General features: G+C 36.1%; 1 protein-coding gene across 5 annotated transcripts in view; it reads left to right on the top strand.

Moving 5' to 3' along the window:
* Positions 1–19,251, top strand: part of LOC124155423 (dual specificity mitogen-activated protein kinase kinase 4) — a 32,938-nt gene extending 13,687 nt beyond the window's left edge. For 3 of the 5 annotated variants that reach the window (XM_046529234.1, XM_046529223.1, XM_046529250.1), the window contains 8 exons: positions 5,019–5,048; positions 11,222–11,285; positions 11,950–12,063; positions 12,693–12,812; positions 12,889–13,008; positions 13,132–13,311; positions 15,993–16,219; positions 17,222–19,251. In XM_046529234.1, coding sequence (XP_046385190.1) covers positions 5,019–5,048; positions 11,222–11,285; positions 11,950–12,063; positions 12,693–12,812; positions 12,889–13,008; positions 13,132–13,311; positions 15,993–16,219; positions 17,222–17,387 — 1,021 coding nt within the window. In that variant the 3' untranslated portion in view covers positions 17,388–19,251. The remainder of the gene's footprint in view (positions 1–5,018; positions 5,049–11,221; positions 11,286–11,949; positions 12,064–12,692; positions 12,813–12,888; positions 13,009–13,131; positions 13,312–15,992; positions 16,220–17,221) is intronic. The other 2 variants (XM_046529241.1, XM_046529259.1) reach the window with 1 other exon arrangement.
* The last annotated feature ends 570 nt before the right edge of the window (positions 19,252–19,821 follow it).

Below are 19,821 nucleotides of genomic sequence, written 5' to 3'. Positions count from 1 at the left end.
TTGAAGGTATATTTGAGGATGTTTTCGAGGAGAGCTATTTCTAATTCCAAAATCAATCAAGTATTCTTAAAGTCTTAATCATTCGTAAATTGAAAATCAATGAATAATCATGGAATAATTTAAAGAATCAGCTCTTTTCAACGTTCTAGTTAAATGCTGTTGATTTCTAGAGCATAGCAAGTGTTTGAGTTACAGGACATTTTGCCTTGTGGAAAGTCCATGAAAAGAGATTTGATGAAATATATGGTGGTTTTGTAAGTGAAAATTAGCTAACAGCAGATGAAATTTGGATGTGTGAATTACGAAGATGAACTGTCATTTTTTTATTGCATCATGAACATACTGCTTTGAAGTTATCATAGTTGAAAATATGTTTTGGCTGAACAAAAAATTGTGCTCATCCATGTTTAGAATTTCCACATTAATGTTAAATGTTTAGCATCCGAATTTGTTTGAGCATCATTTCATAAGTCTACCCATAGCCTGAGGTTTGCTTATGTATTAAGCTTCTCATTGCTTTGTCATTTCCCTGCACTAATTAAGCGCCTCGTAGACTCCTTTGAAATCTTCTCTCTGCAGTTTACCAACTATTGTGCATGATCGTTAGGAGCTGAGTCTTGGGGTATTTTCAGTTTTTTAGTTCACATTAATTTAATGTTTACCTAAGCATTAGACCCCTATGGGATTTTTTTCTGGCAATGCACTCACATTTCACTTCCCTTTGCTGCCTGTTAATTTGATGCACTACATAGTTCAGCTTTTCGTCCTTGCTACTCCAACTTAGCTCAAATTCATACAAAACCCTGAAAATATCAGTTTTCAGATAGGGTATTTTTTTCATTGTTCCATATTGTTTGGTTAGCAAGATTGAAGCGATCGATCTTACTATAGATCGAGAGAATTATTATGTTAACATATCATGTTAACTGTGACGATTGATTCAATAATTCTGGTACTGAGAGTTTGATCACGTTGTTGGTTGGATCTTGATGTTGAAGTTAAAAAAAGCGTAACACTTTTGTATTTAATAAGGCATGCTACTGCAATTGTTTCTGTATTTGCATGGGCCTTTACAGAAAACAAAAGTGTTTACAAATGTTTGTAATTTTGAGTATAATGTGTACGATGATATTTTGGTGTTGAAATTTGGAAGTGTCTGTCCTAAAGCATTTTAATTGACTCGGGACACATACTTTTGAATTTCATTTCAGCAAATTAGCTGCTCCATCCAATTAGTATTCACTGATATTTCATCTAACCAACCTGAGGCGTAAAATTCGACCCAAGCAGTAGGGTATGTAGTTGTCAGTCTCCGAAAGAGTCCATATCTAGCATGAGAACCTAGTAAGCATAACTGCTGGGAAGCTGCATTTATTTGACACTAACATAATCTTCACCATTTTGTGGTGTGCATTTTTAAGCATGGAAAGACTACAAGCATCATTGTCAACTAGATTGTCGTGTTGTTGATCATCTCCAAAGTCCTGAGACATTGAACAAATTTCATCATGCCAGAAAACCTTCCACTCCTCTCATTTATACTCTTTTTGCCAACTTGTGTATTATTTTCCATCTGAACTTTCGTGAGGCATGTTCTGAAGTGAAGTAGGAGGTGGTATTGTGAAGTGGATTCTTGCCCTTGATGGTGAGAAGCAAATAATCGCACAAAAATATTTCAAGTCTTTACCCAAAGTCTATTTCCATTTAAAAATCCCAATTGCTAATCAATTCAATGAACTAGCATCAAGCAGTGACTTTGTGCATCTAAAATATCCAAAATTTAAGATAATACCAATGTCTCGGGAAGGAGAGGAGCCGCTTGGAATAGCATTGGTGAAAAGCTGTTTCAGATGCATGGGCTGTATGGTCCACTGACGGCTACATTGTTAGTCCCGTCATTGAATATAGTTACTAATAGTCAATAACTGACCAATGACAGACTCATGTGCCTATCCGACTGACTAGCCACTGATGTGTGAAGAGTGACTAGTGCCCACCGTGCTATTTGTTAGGAGATTAACCATTCTCGAAAGGTACAGTTCCTGAGGCAGAGTTCGATATAGCTGACTACTCTGTGACGTCACACAAAAACGTATTCATTTATATTTTTGCAAAATAGAATTCTTCCATTTTCGGTTCATTACACCTTTACCCTTCTACTATAAACCTCATGCCTGCGATAGGAAAATATGAAAAATATTCTCAGGGAGCTGGGAAAATTCGATTAAAATCTCTTTCCACTGATAATTTTCAATATTTTCCAACTGTAGGGCATAGCTTTAGCATCCATGCTAATGCTAAAGTTTTCAGTGGCAATGCGCCATTGACTTTTTGTTGGTGGTGGTGGTGGCATGCTATTGAAGGCCAGTGGTGTGGCATAACTGGTGAGGCACCCAATTTTTTGTGGAGTCCTGGCCTAAAAAATGAACAATTTGCCCATGGAGTGCTCTCCTGAAACCTCTTCCAGTGGCTGTGATTTTACTGCACCCACCAACCCCACGTCTTTAGGGACTATTCATAGAGGTCCCACTCCAAACTGAATGTATTCACAAAGAAATAGCCTGTGTTAGGGTGAAAAGATCACATTTCTATTTGAGGGAAAATCCTCGAAAACTTTTCTGGCGATGTTTTGGAAAAATTGAAATATGGGCTCAGAAATCTTCTGGGATGACTCACTACCAATTTTGCGTCATACACGCTTGTAATTTACAATTTACCAACTAAGTAATCCAGCTATTTTTTAATTGCTTATTGCCTTCCCATTGTAGATGAAAATGACCTTTATAATAACACATAACTCTGAATATTATGAGATTCAGATGTTATCACATTTGTTGAGAAAAAAGTTCATCTGACGGAAACTATGTCGCTGAATCACATGATCAAATTATTGTTGGAGTAAGTTTCCAATTTATTGAGGTCTAGAAATTGGTGCGAAGACTGCTGCGGTGCGATGGTAATGAAGGCTGCATTTTTCGGGTTGAACCTCATCTTCGTTGCGATGGAGACAACAGTTTCTCCTGCATTTCAGCAGGCGTCTTCAGATCGAAGTGCTTGTTGCCGTGTCTAGGCCGCCGTTGTATAGGCAGCTTGGTGGTGTGTGTTGCCGCTGATTGGTCGCCTTGTGACCTATAACGTGGGGGTGTGGGGCGAAGAGTCTCTTCCACGTGCTGTGGAGTTGATAATGTCTCCGTGCTTCTGGGTTTCACCGCGTGTATATTCTTTGCGACGACAGTTTCTTCGGTATTCCAACCGGTGCCTTCAGGTCGACCTACACGACCTTCAGGTCGAAAACACGCGGTGAAACCCAGAAGCATGGAGACATCATCTAGACAACGCCGCGAAAAACTATGCATCAACTGTGGAGTTGATAGCTATCCTCTTGATTGAAATTATGAGGATGTTTAGGTATTCCAATAGCCTCTCGTATAACCCTGTGAAAATATCGGGATTCTCTGGCGATAAATTTTGTCTTTTCCCAGTTAATGTCCTGTCCTGGTTTACACGAAGTATGCTCAGCCACAGCTGACAGATGAAATTGTTTATTTTTCACCGCTCTTCTACGCTCTTGTATGCGGCACTTCACAGCTCTCCCGGTCTGCCCGATGTATGACATTCTGCTACTGCACCCCGGGCAGCCCTGGCTAACAGTGGATACTACAGTGACATGGTCCTTGATCAGTCCCGAGGACGGCAAAGAAAGAAAGACAACTCCAAAGGAAGGCACAAAATCCAAAAGCGGAGAAACCCAAGGCAGTGGGTTATGCCACAATCCCCCATGTGGCAGGCACTAGCAAGAAGATCACGAGACTTCTCCAAAAATTCGATGTTACCACATGCTTCAACTGGGTTAAGAAGACAGGAGAACTTCCTCCGTCTCCTAAGGACCATATCTCACCTCACACCCACTAAGGAGTACAGGAGATTGAATGCAGTTGTGGAATGTCTTACATCAGACATACCAGGAGAGCTGTGAAGCGTTGCATACAGGAGCGTAGAAGAGTGGTGAAAAATTAACATTTCCATTTGTCATTTGTCATTTCCATTTGTGCCTGAGCATTGTTCCATTATGTTTTTTGTTTACACTTGTCATAATTATGATATGCATAGCCTAATTTTATGAAAAATACCTTTTAATTTCTGGTTTATCAAGGTGTGTTTATTTCTAGGCCATTTCAGGTGTTAGAATACTATTTTATGACTCCAGTTGCTATACATAGGTTTATGGTTCAAGATTATCTGTAAATTTTATCAGTTCAAGTAGTGAAAGCAGTAGTTGTATGGCCATTGACTTAATGTCAAGATATAGTAGCTGGATAAAATTATCTTGGTGAATGAAATGGGATTCTTAATAGATTTCCCACTGCTTTCCCTGAACACACATCTAAAATGGGCCAAAAAATTTACAGATGTGCTTCTTATCAATTTGTGTTGTATATTCTTCTCCTCAATAGCTATTCATATTATTCAAAATTAATCAATGCTAGCACGAACATGTATCTGGAATAATTATATATATATTCTGCACATGTGTGGTGACTTAACTGACTTTTTGAGTAGGTATGGAAGTCTGTGTATTGGCAGCAAGGCGAGGAATTTGCCTCTATGGTGCTCACAAATAGATTTTAAATACGTATTCTTGATTCATAATTATTGGTATCCTTAAGCCTTTTTAATGTTATTGAAAATTTTCATTGTAATGGTGTAACAATTAACATAGTTTTGTTCAACTAAAGAGTCTGTATATATTGTTATGGTCTTTTAGGAAATGAGAAGTGAGACTTTTTTTAATTAGATGTTGGAAAAAATAGTTACCAGTTTCTAAAATTCCAGAAGCTACATTAGTTTCACATATATACTCAATTTTGCGATACATGGTTATCAATGCACATTTCATTTGGTTTTCATCCATTTCTTTGCTCTGATATGTTGATGTCCAGTTGCTTTCGCTTTTTTGTGTATATTTTATTTTATTCAACCTTGTATGCAAAGCTTTATTTGTGTTATTTTTTTCGCAGCTATGGCCATCCTGATCGCTTCAAACTAAGGTGAGATGGTGTTCTTTCATACAGACTTTTCAAATTGCATACTTCTGTTATTAAATTTTGTGTATGTTAATTTTGCTGGTGCTTTGCATGCTATTTTTGAATGTTCTGCACAACGAGGTACAATACTGTCAGTCAGGTACAAGAACACTGGGGCTAAAGAGCTATTGGCCTTAAAAATCATGGATGCATATGTATTAGTCGAGGTCTTGTTTTTTTCATCCAAATTACTTTTGAATAAAGTTTCAGTCATTAGTCAGTGTATAAGGATCAAAGTAAATGGTAAGGCAAGTGAACAATATTGTGTATAGAAAATTAAACGAAGATGTTTTTTGGACCAAGTCGGTGGGGGGTCGGGGGGGGGGTAAATTGAGAGTGAGGGTCCCCTTGTTGAAATTTTAAGATATTCACAAAGGTTGGTACCAGTGGTTGTTATGAAAAACAGCTTTGTATGATAATGTTAACAATGCTGGCAGATGGGAAAAAAAGCTCCCACCATATGTTATTTTTAAACAAATTAACTCTGACCCAGCAAGTGATTTTTACAACCAGAATCCTAGTGAGGGCTCAAGAAAATGATTGGATGGACCTTAACATGGTCTTAGACTAGATTAATTACATACAAGTATCCCACCTTGCTGCCTTATTACAATTAAGGAGCCTGTTAGCTCGCGACAGTTTTCATGGGCATCTTAAAAGAACATGTAAAACAAAGGCTGCAAGGGGGACATAATGACCAGGTGACAATAACAAGCGGCATGACATCTACTTAGCAGCCATTAGAAATTGGTATGAATAGACCATTCAAAGCAAACATGAACATCAACACTTAACTTAGGCATAGAATTTTGATTTTAAAAAATGCATTCATCTTACGATAAAAGTATGCAGGCTCAAGGGCAAAATTTTGATTTTTTTTACAAAAACAAATTTTTTTTGTCATGAGCATGCCCAAAAATGGGGGAGCATTCACAGGGGTGAGGCACACATGTGTAAATACAGTATTTTCCAAAAGCCAACGGTCATGGCTGAAGTCAAGAAATGGCTGTGTGATGCTATTCAGTTACATTAGAACCTCTAATTTGCTTAGTCAAAGTCACCCTAATGTCTGGACTTTGTAAATCTAGGGGTTTGTGGAAGGGAGGTTTTATTTGTGTGTTGCGAGTTGCGTGCATTTTTCACCCTGCTGCCTAGTGATTGGTAGTTCACCAACGAAAGGTTAAAATTCTTTACTCACTGTTTTACCGGTGTATTGTTCAATCTGAACTTCAACTTAATTTTATGTCCCCAGGTGTGTTCCTGGAAATAATTTCAATTTTCAATCCATCTCCATGTGAAAGCCTTATAATAATTCCATTTTATATACGTATTTATATGTTAAGGAAAAGGGCATTTTCATGGGCATACTTCTTATTTTGATATAGCCTATAATTTTCTAAAGTTAGGCGGAGCATTTGACCAAGTGTCCTGGTCATGTAAATTTTCCCTTTCTTCCCTGTTTAACAACATACTTCGGCATGAAAATGTCTTCCTAATCCGTAATCTATGTGGGTATATCAAAATCAATTGCAGTTTGTTAGTCTTGCTAAAACTCTAGAATGGCTGGGCCAATTTGGCTTATTTTGGTTTTTAAATGTTAGTGGGAAAGTTAATAGGGTGAAAATATTATTCTGCAGGGCCTATGTGGCCCTTGAATTGATCCTGAATCATTTCCACAGGAAATACAGGTAAAGTTCATTATCAATGCCAGCAGACCTTTTCTCTTGTGCATAATTAGTGTTAATGATTACATATAGGGAGCATATACCATTGGAAAGAGAAATGAATACATATTCTAATTCTTGAAATCGATTTTCGTTTTCCACATGATTTACGGTGAATTTTGAAAAATCGTTCTTAAAAATGCTTACATTTCAAAGTTTTTGGCATACTGTCCTCTTGATGACAGTCAGTATTTTTCATGTAAAAGATTTTAGGCTTTCCCAGCATATTCTATTGATACAGTCTTCTCAGTTTTGGCACTAGTTAAGTCTGATTAAGGCCAACATTTCAATGAGAAACTCCCGTAGACTGTGGTCTAAAACTGACTGCTGAGTCCATGCCATGTTTTTATAGCTTAAGTAGTTTGATATCTTTTTCTAAGTTTATTCACAAAATAAATCCTTTCTTTTAGTCATTAAAAAGTTCATTTGTCATTATCTCTTTACAAATTTAGTGTGCAAAAACTTTTCCTTCTTACTTAAAGCTAATTTCTTCATTAACTTCATTTTTTATGTGAAGACATTCATTTGCTTATGAAGTTTGACACAGAAACTTATTTTTCACTAAGTGCACTAGAAATTTCATTTCTTTGATTATTGACAATGCAAAGGAGAAGACGACCTGACTTAGGTCGTTGAATTCAATCAAATGTGCAATGAACTACCTTATGTGCTAACCATACTGATCTCCTGCGAGAGACTAATAATAATGTTAATAGTCATATTGGCAAGGCAGAATTGCATTTTAGAGGTGCTGAAAATTAAGCAGATAGGCTTAGAATGCACATCAAATACAGTAAAAGAAAGCACGACACAATGAAATTGAGCGATTCCACGGATGCAGTGATCCTGGAAGAGTAGCATTCAACCACGATCCGGAGGTAGAATACATGTTGTGCTGACAAATCAGTAACAATCAGGGAAATTAAAATCATTTTGTCAACATTGCAAGAGTTTGAAATACAGCGATGAATCTACTGGATTATGATGAGCTGGTAGAAAAGTAGAATTGCATTGTAATAGGGCACTAACAGTACTGACTGAAAAACAATGGTAATTAGGTGCTGATTTGTTGACATTATTATCTGTAATGCTATGCTTAGATAATCCAGGGCGTTGCTGAAAGATGGGATGAACATCGAATGTTTGAATTTCCACAAATATTTCGAAGCTGAAATTTGCCTAATCGGTTAAGCCGTTTTTTGAGTTTTACCGAGACAAATGAACAGCTGTTGATTTTTGTAAGCATAGATAGATAGATGAAGGTGATACTAAGTTTGCCGGGTTGTCTAGTAAGTTGATAATTTTTAAATTATGCAGTTTATTATACATTATTTTGTAGCTACTTTTAATATTGTAAATTTCACTCAGCACCAATTCTATCCTAATTGCACTGTCCAACGATGTTTCTAATGGGTAAGTTCCTTCATCAAGTATTAAAAGTTTACAATTTTAACAGAGAGAAAGGACAAATGATGGGCTCATCCTGGCTACCAGTACTCTCTAGAAAAGAGAAATTCCCAGAAAGCCCCTCAATCCCACCCCTCCCATTCCCATGATGATAAATAAACTCCATGCACAATAAAGGCGAATCATTAAACCTGAGTAAGTCCCCAGCATCAGGGGAAAAGCTTTGGCATTTTAATGCGCGAGAGCCAATCCAAAAGAAACATTGCTGGACATCCATGGCCTGCTAAAGGTGTATGTAATGATGTAATTGCACTGTTTACTTATATTAAAACAAAACTCCTGCAATTTGCTGGGATTATGTCATAACTGCTACATGAATGGTGGTAGAATTCAGTGAATTGCCAGTATTCAAAAAAAATTTGCTAGATTGATAATTGAACCCATGGACGTTGGCTTTATTGCCACTGTGCTCTGTGCTATCCAGGTCTATTTATTGTCACAGAACAGCTTTGTTCAACAAAATGACTATTCCATCACTAAGGAAATGTGTTAATTTTCCTAAATATTTGAAGTAGTGATAGGGGATAGGGAATCCTAAGGCCAACATTGAGGAGGTGGGGCCCACTATTAACATAACCATGATTTGCTATTTATACAGAAAGGAAAGATTTCCCTGTGAGGAAGAGAAGCCTTATGATTTTCCATAGATCCTACATTACATACTACTACTTTCTTTTCATACACTATGTAGTTGTAATGCAAAGACAAATAAATCGTGCACCCAGAACTGTTGCCTTGTGTGTGGGCCTCACCACACACCTCGCAAAACCCTGGCATTAGACTTGATGTCACTCCTGCAGCCGATTTTTTATTTCGAGGAATACTTGTTGAGAATATCTTTGGTTCAAAATATCCCTCTTTAGTGAAAGTTGGTGAATAAATAGTGGTTGAAGAGGGAGTGAGTCACCTTGAGTTGTATCAGGTCACCTTCAGTCAGTCCGGCTTTTCATTATGTGCCATCCTTGGTGTAATGTCAGGAATTGCTGTTGCGGGTTTGGGCCCCTATATATGTACCCTTAAATGGTACCGTGCCACATGCTAGTGGATGAAAATGGGCGCCGTGGCATCCACAGCAGCAGTCCACACCATTTAGTGATGCTGTCCATGGTGCAGTGAGATGTGTCGAAAGGCACCCATAAAGGCTCAAGATTATTTTTTGTAACTGCACCATGTCATCAGCTGTGGATGGTGAAAAGTCAGATTTTCTCCAAGTGGCCAATATATCCGAGAAATAGATATTGAAATTAGTGGAAGATTATAGCATTCGGAGAAGTCTCCTCATAATTGTCTCAGAAGAGCGCTGCAACCAAGGTCCTTATACTCTAACATCTTTATAAATTGGAGTAGCTACTTTCCTTGACTTGTTTACTTAGAGAATCGGTCGAATATGTGTAGGAAAAGAAGGCTGTGCACAAGTTCGTAATACCCATGGCCAAGGGTATAACGGCCTTGGCTCTGGCTTGAATATCTACGTGTCTTCTCTTTGGGAATAGGAGCTGCAGTTGGGATGCGATGAGGTTGCTACCCACATGTGAGAGGAATGCAAGTTGAGAATTTAAAATTAAGATAACGTTAAGTAAGGATAAAGTAAAATATTTTCTGAACCCTAGGGGAATGATTCTTTTAGGCCTTAAAAGTTTCAAGCCAAGAAATTGGGTGTGATTTAGGCTGCCAAAACTTTAAAATTTAAAGGTACATATGTCCTTTACAACATTGAGAATTAGAGATATCATGCTTGCAAAAATTTTGACGCGGTCCTCTAGAAGATACATAATATCAACTATAGGTTAGAATCCATACTTTTCCTGAGTTTCATGAAGGGAAGGAGGCCAATTGGCAGATAGTTTTTCTCCCATGTTAAAAGAGTTTGCAGCACTCTTTTCAATTTTATGATGAGCCTACTCACTCCATTGCTGAGAGCAATTGGTGAAACACTCTAGACTTCACAATATGGAGGTGGAATGACTGGATGAGACCGGCTACATCCTTGGTGAATCAATGAAATGGAGGTTTTGCCAATTGAAGGCTCTTACATGGTTCTCCTTAGGTGTACAATGATTAGGAGAGTAATTAGTGGTGTCTCTACGAAAATTAGAGGTTTTCAAATGGGAGGTTCTATAACTGGCAACCTTGGTTTGTGGGTGAACTCACTGAAATGAGATCCCCTTGCTCTCTGCGAGTAGAAATACGAGTGGTGCAGCTTAGGATGGTGCGAGACAGTTAAGTAAGTGTTAGCAATTACTGTATGCTGTACTGTAGGAAACACAAGAGTGGTAGGCTATGATAATAATTATATTGTCTTTTTGTAGAGTTGAATGAGGACAGTCCATTCTCACTTTCTTTTGCGTAATTATTGATTAATTATGATGTAATTAAAAAGTCTATGGATTGTAATGGAGTTATGTATTAACAATTAAACATTGTGAGTGCGGCTCATTGTTTGGAATGCCATTTGTTTCAATTCACATTCCTCAACACATACTGCTGGCATTTTAGCGGGGACTTTTGGTGTGAAGTAACTCACTGTGGGTGCAAGAATAAAATCATTTGAGGGAAGAAATTCATGGTTTTTTTTAACATGTCCGAGTTAAAAGCTAGTGTGTCCTTTAATTTTAAAAAAAGATAAATTTTGTGTGTGATTTTTGAGTGTTTTAGTTTCTGTTGTATTTATACTTTTTATGTAACTACAGTAATTTTTATAGTTGCATTAATGGGTACCTACTTTAAATTTCATGTGCAATAGAATGTGGGATTGGGTCAATCCTAAAAGTAATGTTTGATGAGAAAAAAGCTTACAGTTACCAACTTCCTTCCTTAGTTAATCCAAAATGTTATTGCATTTTTTGCGAATTTTGTTTTAGAGTTTTGATAGAGATGATACTTATTGTAATACAGGCTGTGATTATTCACCTGTTGTGGGCCTTACGATTTACCTTTATCTTTCAGGGAGAGATTTAAAATGTGTCAGAGTATTCAGTCCTCAGGAAAATTGCAGTTATCACCTGAAATGGTCAGTATTTTTCTTCAGAGTTATTTTAACACAGATTTCTAAATTATATATGTGATTAAGCCAATTAGTTTGTGTAATTGTGAATGCATGCGTATGTAAGTACGTCATTTTGTGCTCACAGTCCACTTTTGCAAGAACTTGAATAAGTCTCCAACATAGAATTAACCTGGTTTGTAGTTAAGGTGATTTTTTTTCCATTTCCTTTGCTGCAATTTTCTTTCAATTTCATAATTTTGATTAAGGTTTCTCTTTGCGTCAGAATTTTTCAATTGTTGCAATGTTTGTGAGTAACAGTGCAAAATTGAGTTGTCGGCAACTTGATTAATGGGTGAGGTAAATCTTCTTATTAATTTTACTGTTAAATTTGAAATACCAAATGTAGAATAAATCATGTGCCTTTTTGTAAACAATTAGATGATTAAGTGGTTTCACAGTGAATTTTTGTGGGGTAGTTGCACTGTAATTTTTTTCATGTGCAGCATTCCTTCAGAAAAATCAGCATTTTAAGGAATAGCCCCATCTAATATGAAGATTGATGATCACAGGTTAACATTTTTGTTTGTTTTGGTGGAATTAACGTATGTTTTGATTGCGAAAGAGTTAATGGTTGCTGAAAGAAATGGGATCTGTAGTAAGCCATCAAATTCTGGTTTATTTTATTAAGGTCTATGACTTCACATCTGATGACTTACAAGACTTGGGTGAAATTGGCCGTGGTGCATTTGGAACTGTGAATAAAATGGTTCATAGAAGAAGCAACACTGTTATGGCTGTGAAGGTATTTATATTTGACAGTAATACATTTGATTTCTCTTCACACCAAAAGTTAAATTTGATCTGAACATTTATGTGAATGGAGTAAATTTAAATGGTAGTGACCTAAAGAAACCTGTTGTTTGTCATAGTTGAATACTGACTCATTTAACCCCTACACCATTTAATTAGAGTAGGGTTGTTTATCATGTCTATTTTCTATCAATACCAATGGAACATACCTCAGCGATGACCAGGCAACTGTAGCCATAATTTAATAACTGTGTGGAAGCAATAACGTGTTATTTCACCTCTCTGGCGTATGAACATTTTTAACTTCTTCATTATAACCAGCGTGGATGCTCTACTTACATTATCTGCCTTCCACCCGTTTCCTTTTAATGGATTGTGTATAGTTCTGATGCTGATGATGTTTAATTTTTAGCTAGCTTTGCATTTTATTTATGAATCAGTGGGTTACTGCAGGATAAGTTTTGTGCATTTTATTCATAAATGAGTTAAATTGCAATTTAAGGTGAAAGTAAATGATTGTGTTGTAAGCTATTGGCTCATTTATGGTAAATAAATCACAAAGTTTTGTATGTAAACTGAATTATGATAGATTGATTTTAATTTGATGATTTAATGTTTCAGAGAATACGCTCAACAGTTGACGAGAAGGAACAGAAACAGCTCTTAATGGATTTAGAAGTTGTAATGAAGTCAAATGATTGTATATATATAGTGCAATTTTATGGAGCTCTTTTTAAAGAGGTACTTATGATTAAATATTTAAATGGTGTGTAGCTTTAGCCCATATTTTTTTCTAATTTGAAATGAATACTTGCAGGGTGATTGCTGGATATGCATGGAACTGATGGACACATCTCTCGACAAGTTTTACAAATTTATCTATGAAAAATTGAATCAGAGGATACCAGAAAGCATCTTAGGAAAAATTACTGTAGCGGTAAATTTTTAAATTGAAAATCTGTTTTTCTTTACTTGAATGCTATATGTTATTTAGCATCAGAAAGTAATTTTATCTTTCGAGATGCATAATTTTCTAATATTTTCTTCTTTTTTTGAACAGACTGTGAAAGCTCTTAATTACCTTAAGGAAAAATTGAAGATAATACATCGCGATGTAAAGCCTAGTAATATTCTTCTGGATAAACGTGGGAATATAAAGTTGTGTGATTTTGGAATTTCGGGTCAGCTGGTAGATTCCATAGCCAAAACTAGGGATGCTGGATGCCGACCATATATGGCGGTAAGTTGAGTAGATGTTTAAAGTTTTAATTTAAAGGGAATCAAATTTATCACTGCATAGGAGAACTGAAAGTGCTGTATATTCCGTTGTATGAAATGACCCCCAATTTTATCATTTTAAATGAATATTTTTGGCAATGCTTGCCATGTTAGGGTACTATTGGGTACTACTGGAGATTCTCTAGTCCTGGAACCAGAGACCAGACTCGGCTTATAAGAAGGCCCCGAACTTTTTAGAAGATTTTAATAAGTAAAAAAGTTGTCTTATACACCAGAATATACAGTAGTTTAGCATCTAGGTAATTTAAAGTGGTAGAGGGAGATATTTCATCTGTGAAAATAGAAATTATACAATGAAACCTCTTTATAATGAACTTAATGGGGATAGGTAAAAATTTTGTTGTACTGAGGTTTTTGCTGTACAGAAAGTGACCATTCCCAATGTACGAAAAATCTATACAAGTGAATTATTGACTGATACTTATTTCTTTTGCTGCAGTTTCCTCAGACAGGATGCTATTGCTCAGCATAAACAAGATTTTTATTACTGTGAATTAATTATAAATGAATAATTTTAATTTGGCGGTGTTAGGGATAACAAGTGAAAAACTGATAATTATGACATGATACCATGAGAATACATTAATTTACATGTTCTTTTAATAATTTGATAACAACATGGAACTTCCTTAGTCTTTCTATTTAGTTGTTAAATAGTATGTAGTTATATTTGCTAAATGTAATAATTTCAATGTATTTTTTAAAAATATGGTTGGGCCTCAAAAATAAACGGTGTAGTTCATTCTGATGAGTCATTATTGTCAGCTTTTTATATTTTTGTTTGGTCTGGTATCAAATATAAGTAATAAAATTAGAATCTCTTATGTTTGTAATCAACCAGCGTATGCAAATGATATGATGTCTGAGGTAGATGAAGAAATAGGACTTTAAAATAGTACCTCATTTGCTACAATCATTGTACAATATTTATTCCGTTAATAGCAGTGCATTTGCTATCCCATTTTGAGAAAAAATCTGGGCTTTGCGATGACAATAAAATGAAATTTGTCCTTAAAAAACACAAGCTACTTAAAAACTTCTTCTGCTGGCATTGCTACCTACTTCTATTGCTCATCAAATTACCTACTGATGAAGAGGACTAAAATACATTGAATTCCTTTGGTTACACTTTGGAGAATATACAGGGTGGTATCCAAAAGTAGTAGGACCGATTTTTTAAAAATTAATTTATTGAACATTTTGATACATCGACTCAATACTCTTCAAAATAGGCCCCTTGGGCATCCACACACTTCTGCTAGCGAGTCTTCCAGGTCGTGAAGGCCTTCCGGAAGTCATCCTCTGGGATACTGTTCAGCGCCCTCGTCATTGCTGCTTGGACCGCTTCCACCGTGTCGAAACGATACCCCTTGAGCAGCCTCTTGATCCTGGGGTACAGGAAGAAGTTCGGTGGTGCCACATCAGGGCTGTAGAGGGGGGTGAGGCAACGTGGAAACACCGAATTTGGCCAGGAGATCCCTCACAATCCACGCGCCGTGGCACGGTGCATTGTCGTGGTGGAGCTTCCAATGCCCCAATGCGTGTGATCCGATTTCGCAGCACTTCCGCGTAAAATCTTGCATTTACAGAATGTCCAGGAGGTGCAAACTCCTAATGGACAATTCCATGACGGTCGAAAAATGCAATGAACATCGATTTCACTTTCAATTTCGAGGTTGACGGATGCCCGCGCATTGATCGTCCTCGACGAGCTCCCTGCCATCCCGAAACAACATGTGCCATTCAAATTTCGAGGAATGGCTAATGGTATCCTCCTTGTAGGCCTGCGTAAGCATTGTTGCCGATTTTCCAAGTTTGTAGTAAAACTTGATGGCGTACCGCTGCTCTAAATTTTGCTCCATCGCAACTAACGACGAGGCGTCAAAACAGGAGGTCACGAAAACAGTTGTCCACACTAAACAAATGCACGCAGGTGACTGCCGCACGTCGAAACTTGTTCCCAAGGCTCCCCCCCACAACATCCAATCTTGCAGACCCCCCTTAATCTTTCCACTCGCGCGGAAGAAAAACAGTCCTACTACTTCTGGATACCACCCTGTATTTTGAATCATCCCAAATAATTTGATTTTTGAGGATTTTGCAAAAATATCTTGATAAGAAAAATTTGTGGCTTTATCTATTCTATGTCTTTTTAAAAACTTTAACAAGGTTAAGTATTTTCAACTCTGGATGTAGTTTGTTTGTTGTGTAATAAACAATAATTTAGTGGAAAAGTCCTTCAAAGCATTTTAGAAACTACATATTTTACTGATTAATTGTTAGTCAAAGGTAAATGTATTAATTTAGATTAACGATGGTGAAATTTACTTTCATTAAGATACAATTTTTAATCGTTGATATATTGTAAGTATTCTGAAAAATTATAATGGCTTATCTAATGGTAACTTGTTCTTGCTCATATCTCTAGCCTCCAATCAGTATCATACACCTTCACCAGCACCTGCTTTTTTAAAGTATACTCAACGAATATCTAGCCTCATAAGGAAAACTATTCACTGAAAAATTGAGAAACCATATTCATGATTTAATTACTATTAACATAAAATTAAGTTTCCTCTAATTGCATGATATTTAATTTGTTCCCTTTTCTTCTCATGATAGCCTGAGCGAATCGACCCTCAACGTGCTAGAGGCTATGACGTCCGATCAGATGTTTGGTCTTTGGGTATTACATTAATGGAAGTAGCTACAGGACATTTTCCATACCCTAAGTGGAATTCAGTTTTTGAGCAGCTTTATCAAGTAGTGCAAGGAGATCCTCCCAGACTAACCCCATATGAGAATGGCAACTCCTTTACCAGAGAATTTGTTAACTTTGTGAACACATGGTGAGTAAAATATGTCAAAGAACTTGGTTTTTTGTTAAAATTATTAATAAGAGCCTGTATAGTTAAACTTTTAATGTCAACTGTCACATTTATTAATTCAATGCTGAAATAAATCTTGCGGAAAACTAGTCATTTTGACTGAAGAAGTAACTCGTGTAATCTTACATTTGGAGAACCTGTGTGCTGATACTTCATTTCCAAGGCTATAGCAATGGGGGATGGATCAAGGGGTTCTAAACTCCCCCCTTTATCCCCCAAATGTTTGGAAGACAGCATTAGGTGTATCTCCTTCAAAGTGTGTGTGTGTCCTCCCTGAAATGTTCCCCTCCTCCAAATGGACACCTCCCATTGAGTTAGCATTGAGTTTATGTGGTTTCATTGCAGACATTATCTCTAGCTCACTCACTTGTTAGTGGTGCAGAAAAAGAATACTCAAGGTAAATGACTCAAAATGTGAGAAGGTATTTCCAAAATATTTCTACTTAGTGTACTGATGGAGAAAATGTGAAATAGGCTTGGTACATGGATATATTCAGTGAATGAAGGTCTTGAATGTAAGACATGTACCTATAATCACAACTTAATTGACTCACTTTTTTCTTGGATTAATTTTTTGTAAAATCTGCAACACTGGTGAATAGGTTGTTTTGATGCTGAATTTCATTAGCCCTATCATCTCTTAAACTGCAATAGCTGAGTATGATGACATATTTATATTGTCGCAATTGCCACGTTTGTGTCACAAAAAAATAAGTAAATATCTCACGTGATGACTGTCAATGGGTGTCCAATATCATTCCGACCCAAGTCTATTAACATATTCTGAACTGAAGAGTGAAAAAGGATTCAAGGATAATTAAAGATTCGTGATCATTGATTATTCAGCACAAAATTTATGACTGCAAACACTATCATAAGAAAATAGTGAAAATAACTTATTCTTGGAACTGAAATAAAAAATGTTAATAAAATTAATTCTAAAAATATTTTTTCTATTTACAGTTTAATCAAGGATGAGACGCAAAGACCAAAGTACAATAGGCTGTTAGAGCATCCATTTATCAAGTGCAGTGATGAGACTGCAATTGATGTGGCCTTGTATGTGAGTGACATACTTGACCGTATGTCTAATAACGGATGGACCATGTTCACAAAGAATGATCCCTGATGTCTTTGGAAAGCCACGTTAATTGCATTTACTGCATGAATACTACAATGCAGTTATCCCTGTCACACCATTTGGGGCTGTGGTTTTCTGACGTTGATTGCATTTGAGGAAAATGATTGTATAATATATGTGACGCCAGGTGGGTATCATGGATTAGCTTGACTTTCAGGATGTGTGCCACCGGATACCTTTTTCCAAAGGTGATAGTTTTGTTGAGACCAGCATCTCAGTGTATATTACAGTGAAGTGACATATGTGATATAAAAAATAGAAACTGATAGCTGGAGTTTTATGTTGTTTTAGCCTTACGGGATCTTAACTTGGTTGAACAAGTTGTTTTTGCTCTTTGCTCTCTTGGCAGTTCTGAGTGAAGCAGTTACGAATTTGAAAAGTTGAATTCGACCATGTACTGAAAATGGGGGAAGGCCAAACTCCTACTCCAGAATAATGTGTATTATAAAATTTGTCTGTCTTGTGAATGATAAGTTGTTTTGAAAATCTATGCGAGTTTTCAGCTTGCTCATTTTATCGAAAATCAGTTGGAAATTGAATTGAAATGATTGAATGTATATCCAGAGTTGTGGTATTTATATGTATAACCAACAAATGTTTTTTTTTTACCATCTACTTAAGTTCCTGAAATCTCTGAATCAAGTGAAGTCACGGTTGTATGAACAAGTTGTGCCATTAGTGCTCAAGTGCGTTAGTCAAGCAGTTAGTGTAATGAATGCATTGCTGAATTATCAGGTAATATTTGAAGCTGGTGCTCTAATTTAATTAGGCAAATTGACACAACTTACACGTTTTAATCTTTTGGTTAGACAGCACACAGATTCTGTGAGCCTGTCACAGAGTATTCGATCTAGTCAATCCTGACCGCAGTAAGTCAAAGGGGATTATTCTATGTTGTCATATTTTTATGTTGTTTTTGAAATTACCTAGTTCTAAATTTCATTTTATAATAATTTTCCTTGCTTAGTTCTGTTTATAATAGAAACAAGTTGAGGGTACCTATTGCAATACTTTTAATGTTGACGTTTTGACCTTTCATTAATGTGATTATTTCTTATAATGTATACATTTAAAAATATGGTTGAGCCTCCATAACCGAAGTAACCAGGGAAAGTACTTGTGATAAAACAAGGAGGAGGTACGTTTCAGGAAAAATGATGTTTCTTATTTATTGCCATGGATTAAAGTAATATGTATTGTAGTTGCAGTGAGTGATAGCAGTGACGCACGTGTGTAGTTGCATGAACATGCAAGTATCTGTGCATACACTAGAGAGCACTGTGAAGTCCAGAACCTTTGGGCCCAAATATTACTTTCATTATGTGAAAGCTTGAAATTTACACACTGTGGCTAACCAAATGGCAGTCAGCTTTGTCAACTGCCTAGTTTCATAATTTGTGAAAGATTTATTTGCTTTGCAAAAGGCATTTCATCAGTAAAAGTTTATTATTCTAATTTTTTCTTCTCTTTCTAAAGAAATACATTTCTGGGTTATCATTGCTTGAATTCTGTTTGGTTATAAAACTTAGTGTATCGTACAATGTCATATTGATATGCAAAGCAAGGAATATTTTCTTACGCTCACATGAAATCAGCTTTGTTGTGAGGAATCATCTTCAACATTTCCCCAAAAACTGTTTCTATTAATATCATTTTATGGCTTCAAGATTTACTAAATTTACTGTAACATTATTCTAGTTTTTATTTTACCGTGAAAATCCATTTCTTTAAATTTCATTCTTTTTCATGTATTTTAGTTGCAGACAGTACTAAGTTAAGCATTAATTTTCTGAAGGTATTCTGAATTATCAATTTGGTATTCATCATCTTCAGGTATTTTATTTTTGTTTGGAAGGCTTATGATAAAAACTCATAGGGATGGTGATTTTAACCATTAATGTATTTTTCCTATACTCAGATGATTTGGGAAAATTATACCAGAAAATTGTAGCACAATCTCTTCTGTAGATGCATTGGCAACCTCATTTCTCATCAGAACAATGGATTGTGACACATAATGTGTGAACTTTTGCAGTTTCACGTATGAATGCATGTAAGATTATGTGAACAAAATTAGTTGAGGTTCTATTTTATGAACATGCATTCACATATCTATGCATGTTGCTTCGGGTTCATGTTGGGAATTTTTACTCAAACTGATCTTTAAATTAAATATTCAGGTTTGTCAATGGTGTACCAGGTTTAAATATTTTGTGAGTTATTGGAATTTCAAATTTTGAGTCAGAAGTGCTCAGCTATTTTCATTATTTTATTTGACATAAATGAATGTATTAAACATACATACTAGTTGTTAATGTGGATAAAACATCAAAATTGAGTAATTATGGAATATTTTCCTATTTCTGGTAAGAAGCTTGGCTTGAGGGAAATAATTCAGTTCTACTGCATTAGAATTACTCTT

This window comes from Ischnura elegans, chromosome 1 (genome assembly GCF_921293095.1).
Source record: "Ischnura elegans chromosome 1, ioIscEleg1.1, whole genome shotgun sequence".
In the NCBI taxonomy this organism is placed as follows: Eukaryota; Metazoa; Arthropoda; class Insecta; order Odonata; family Coenagrionidae; genus Ischnura; species Ischnura elegans.
This window is presented reverse-complemented; position numbering and strand designations above follow the sequence as displayed.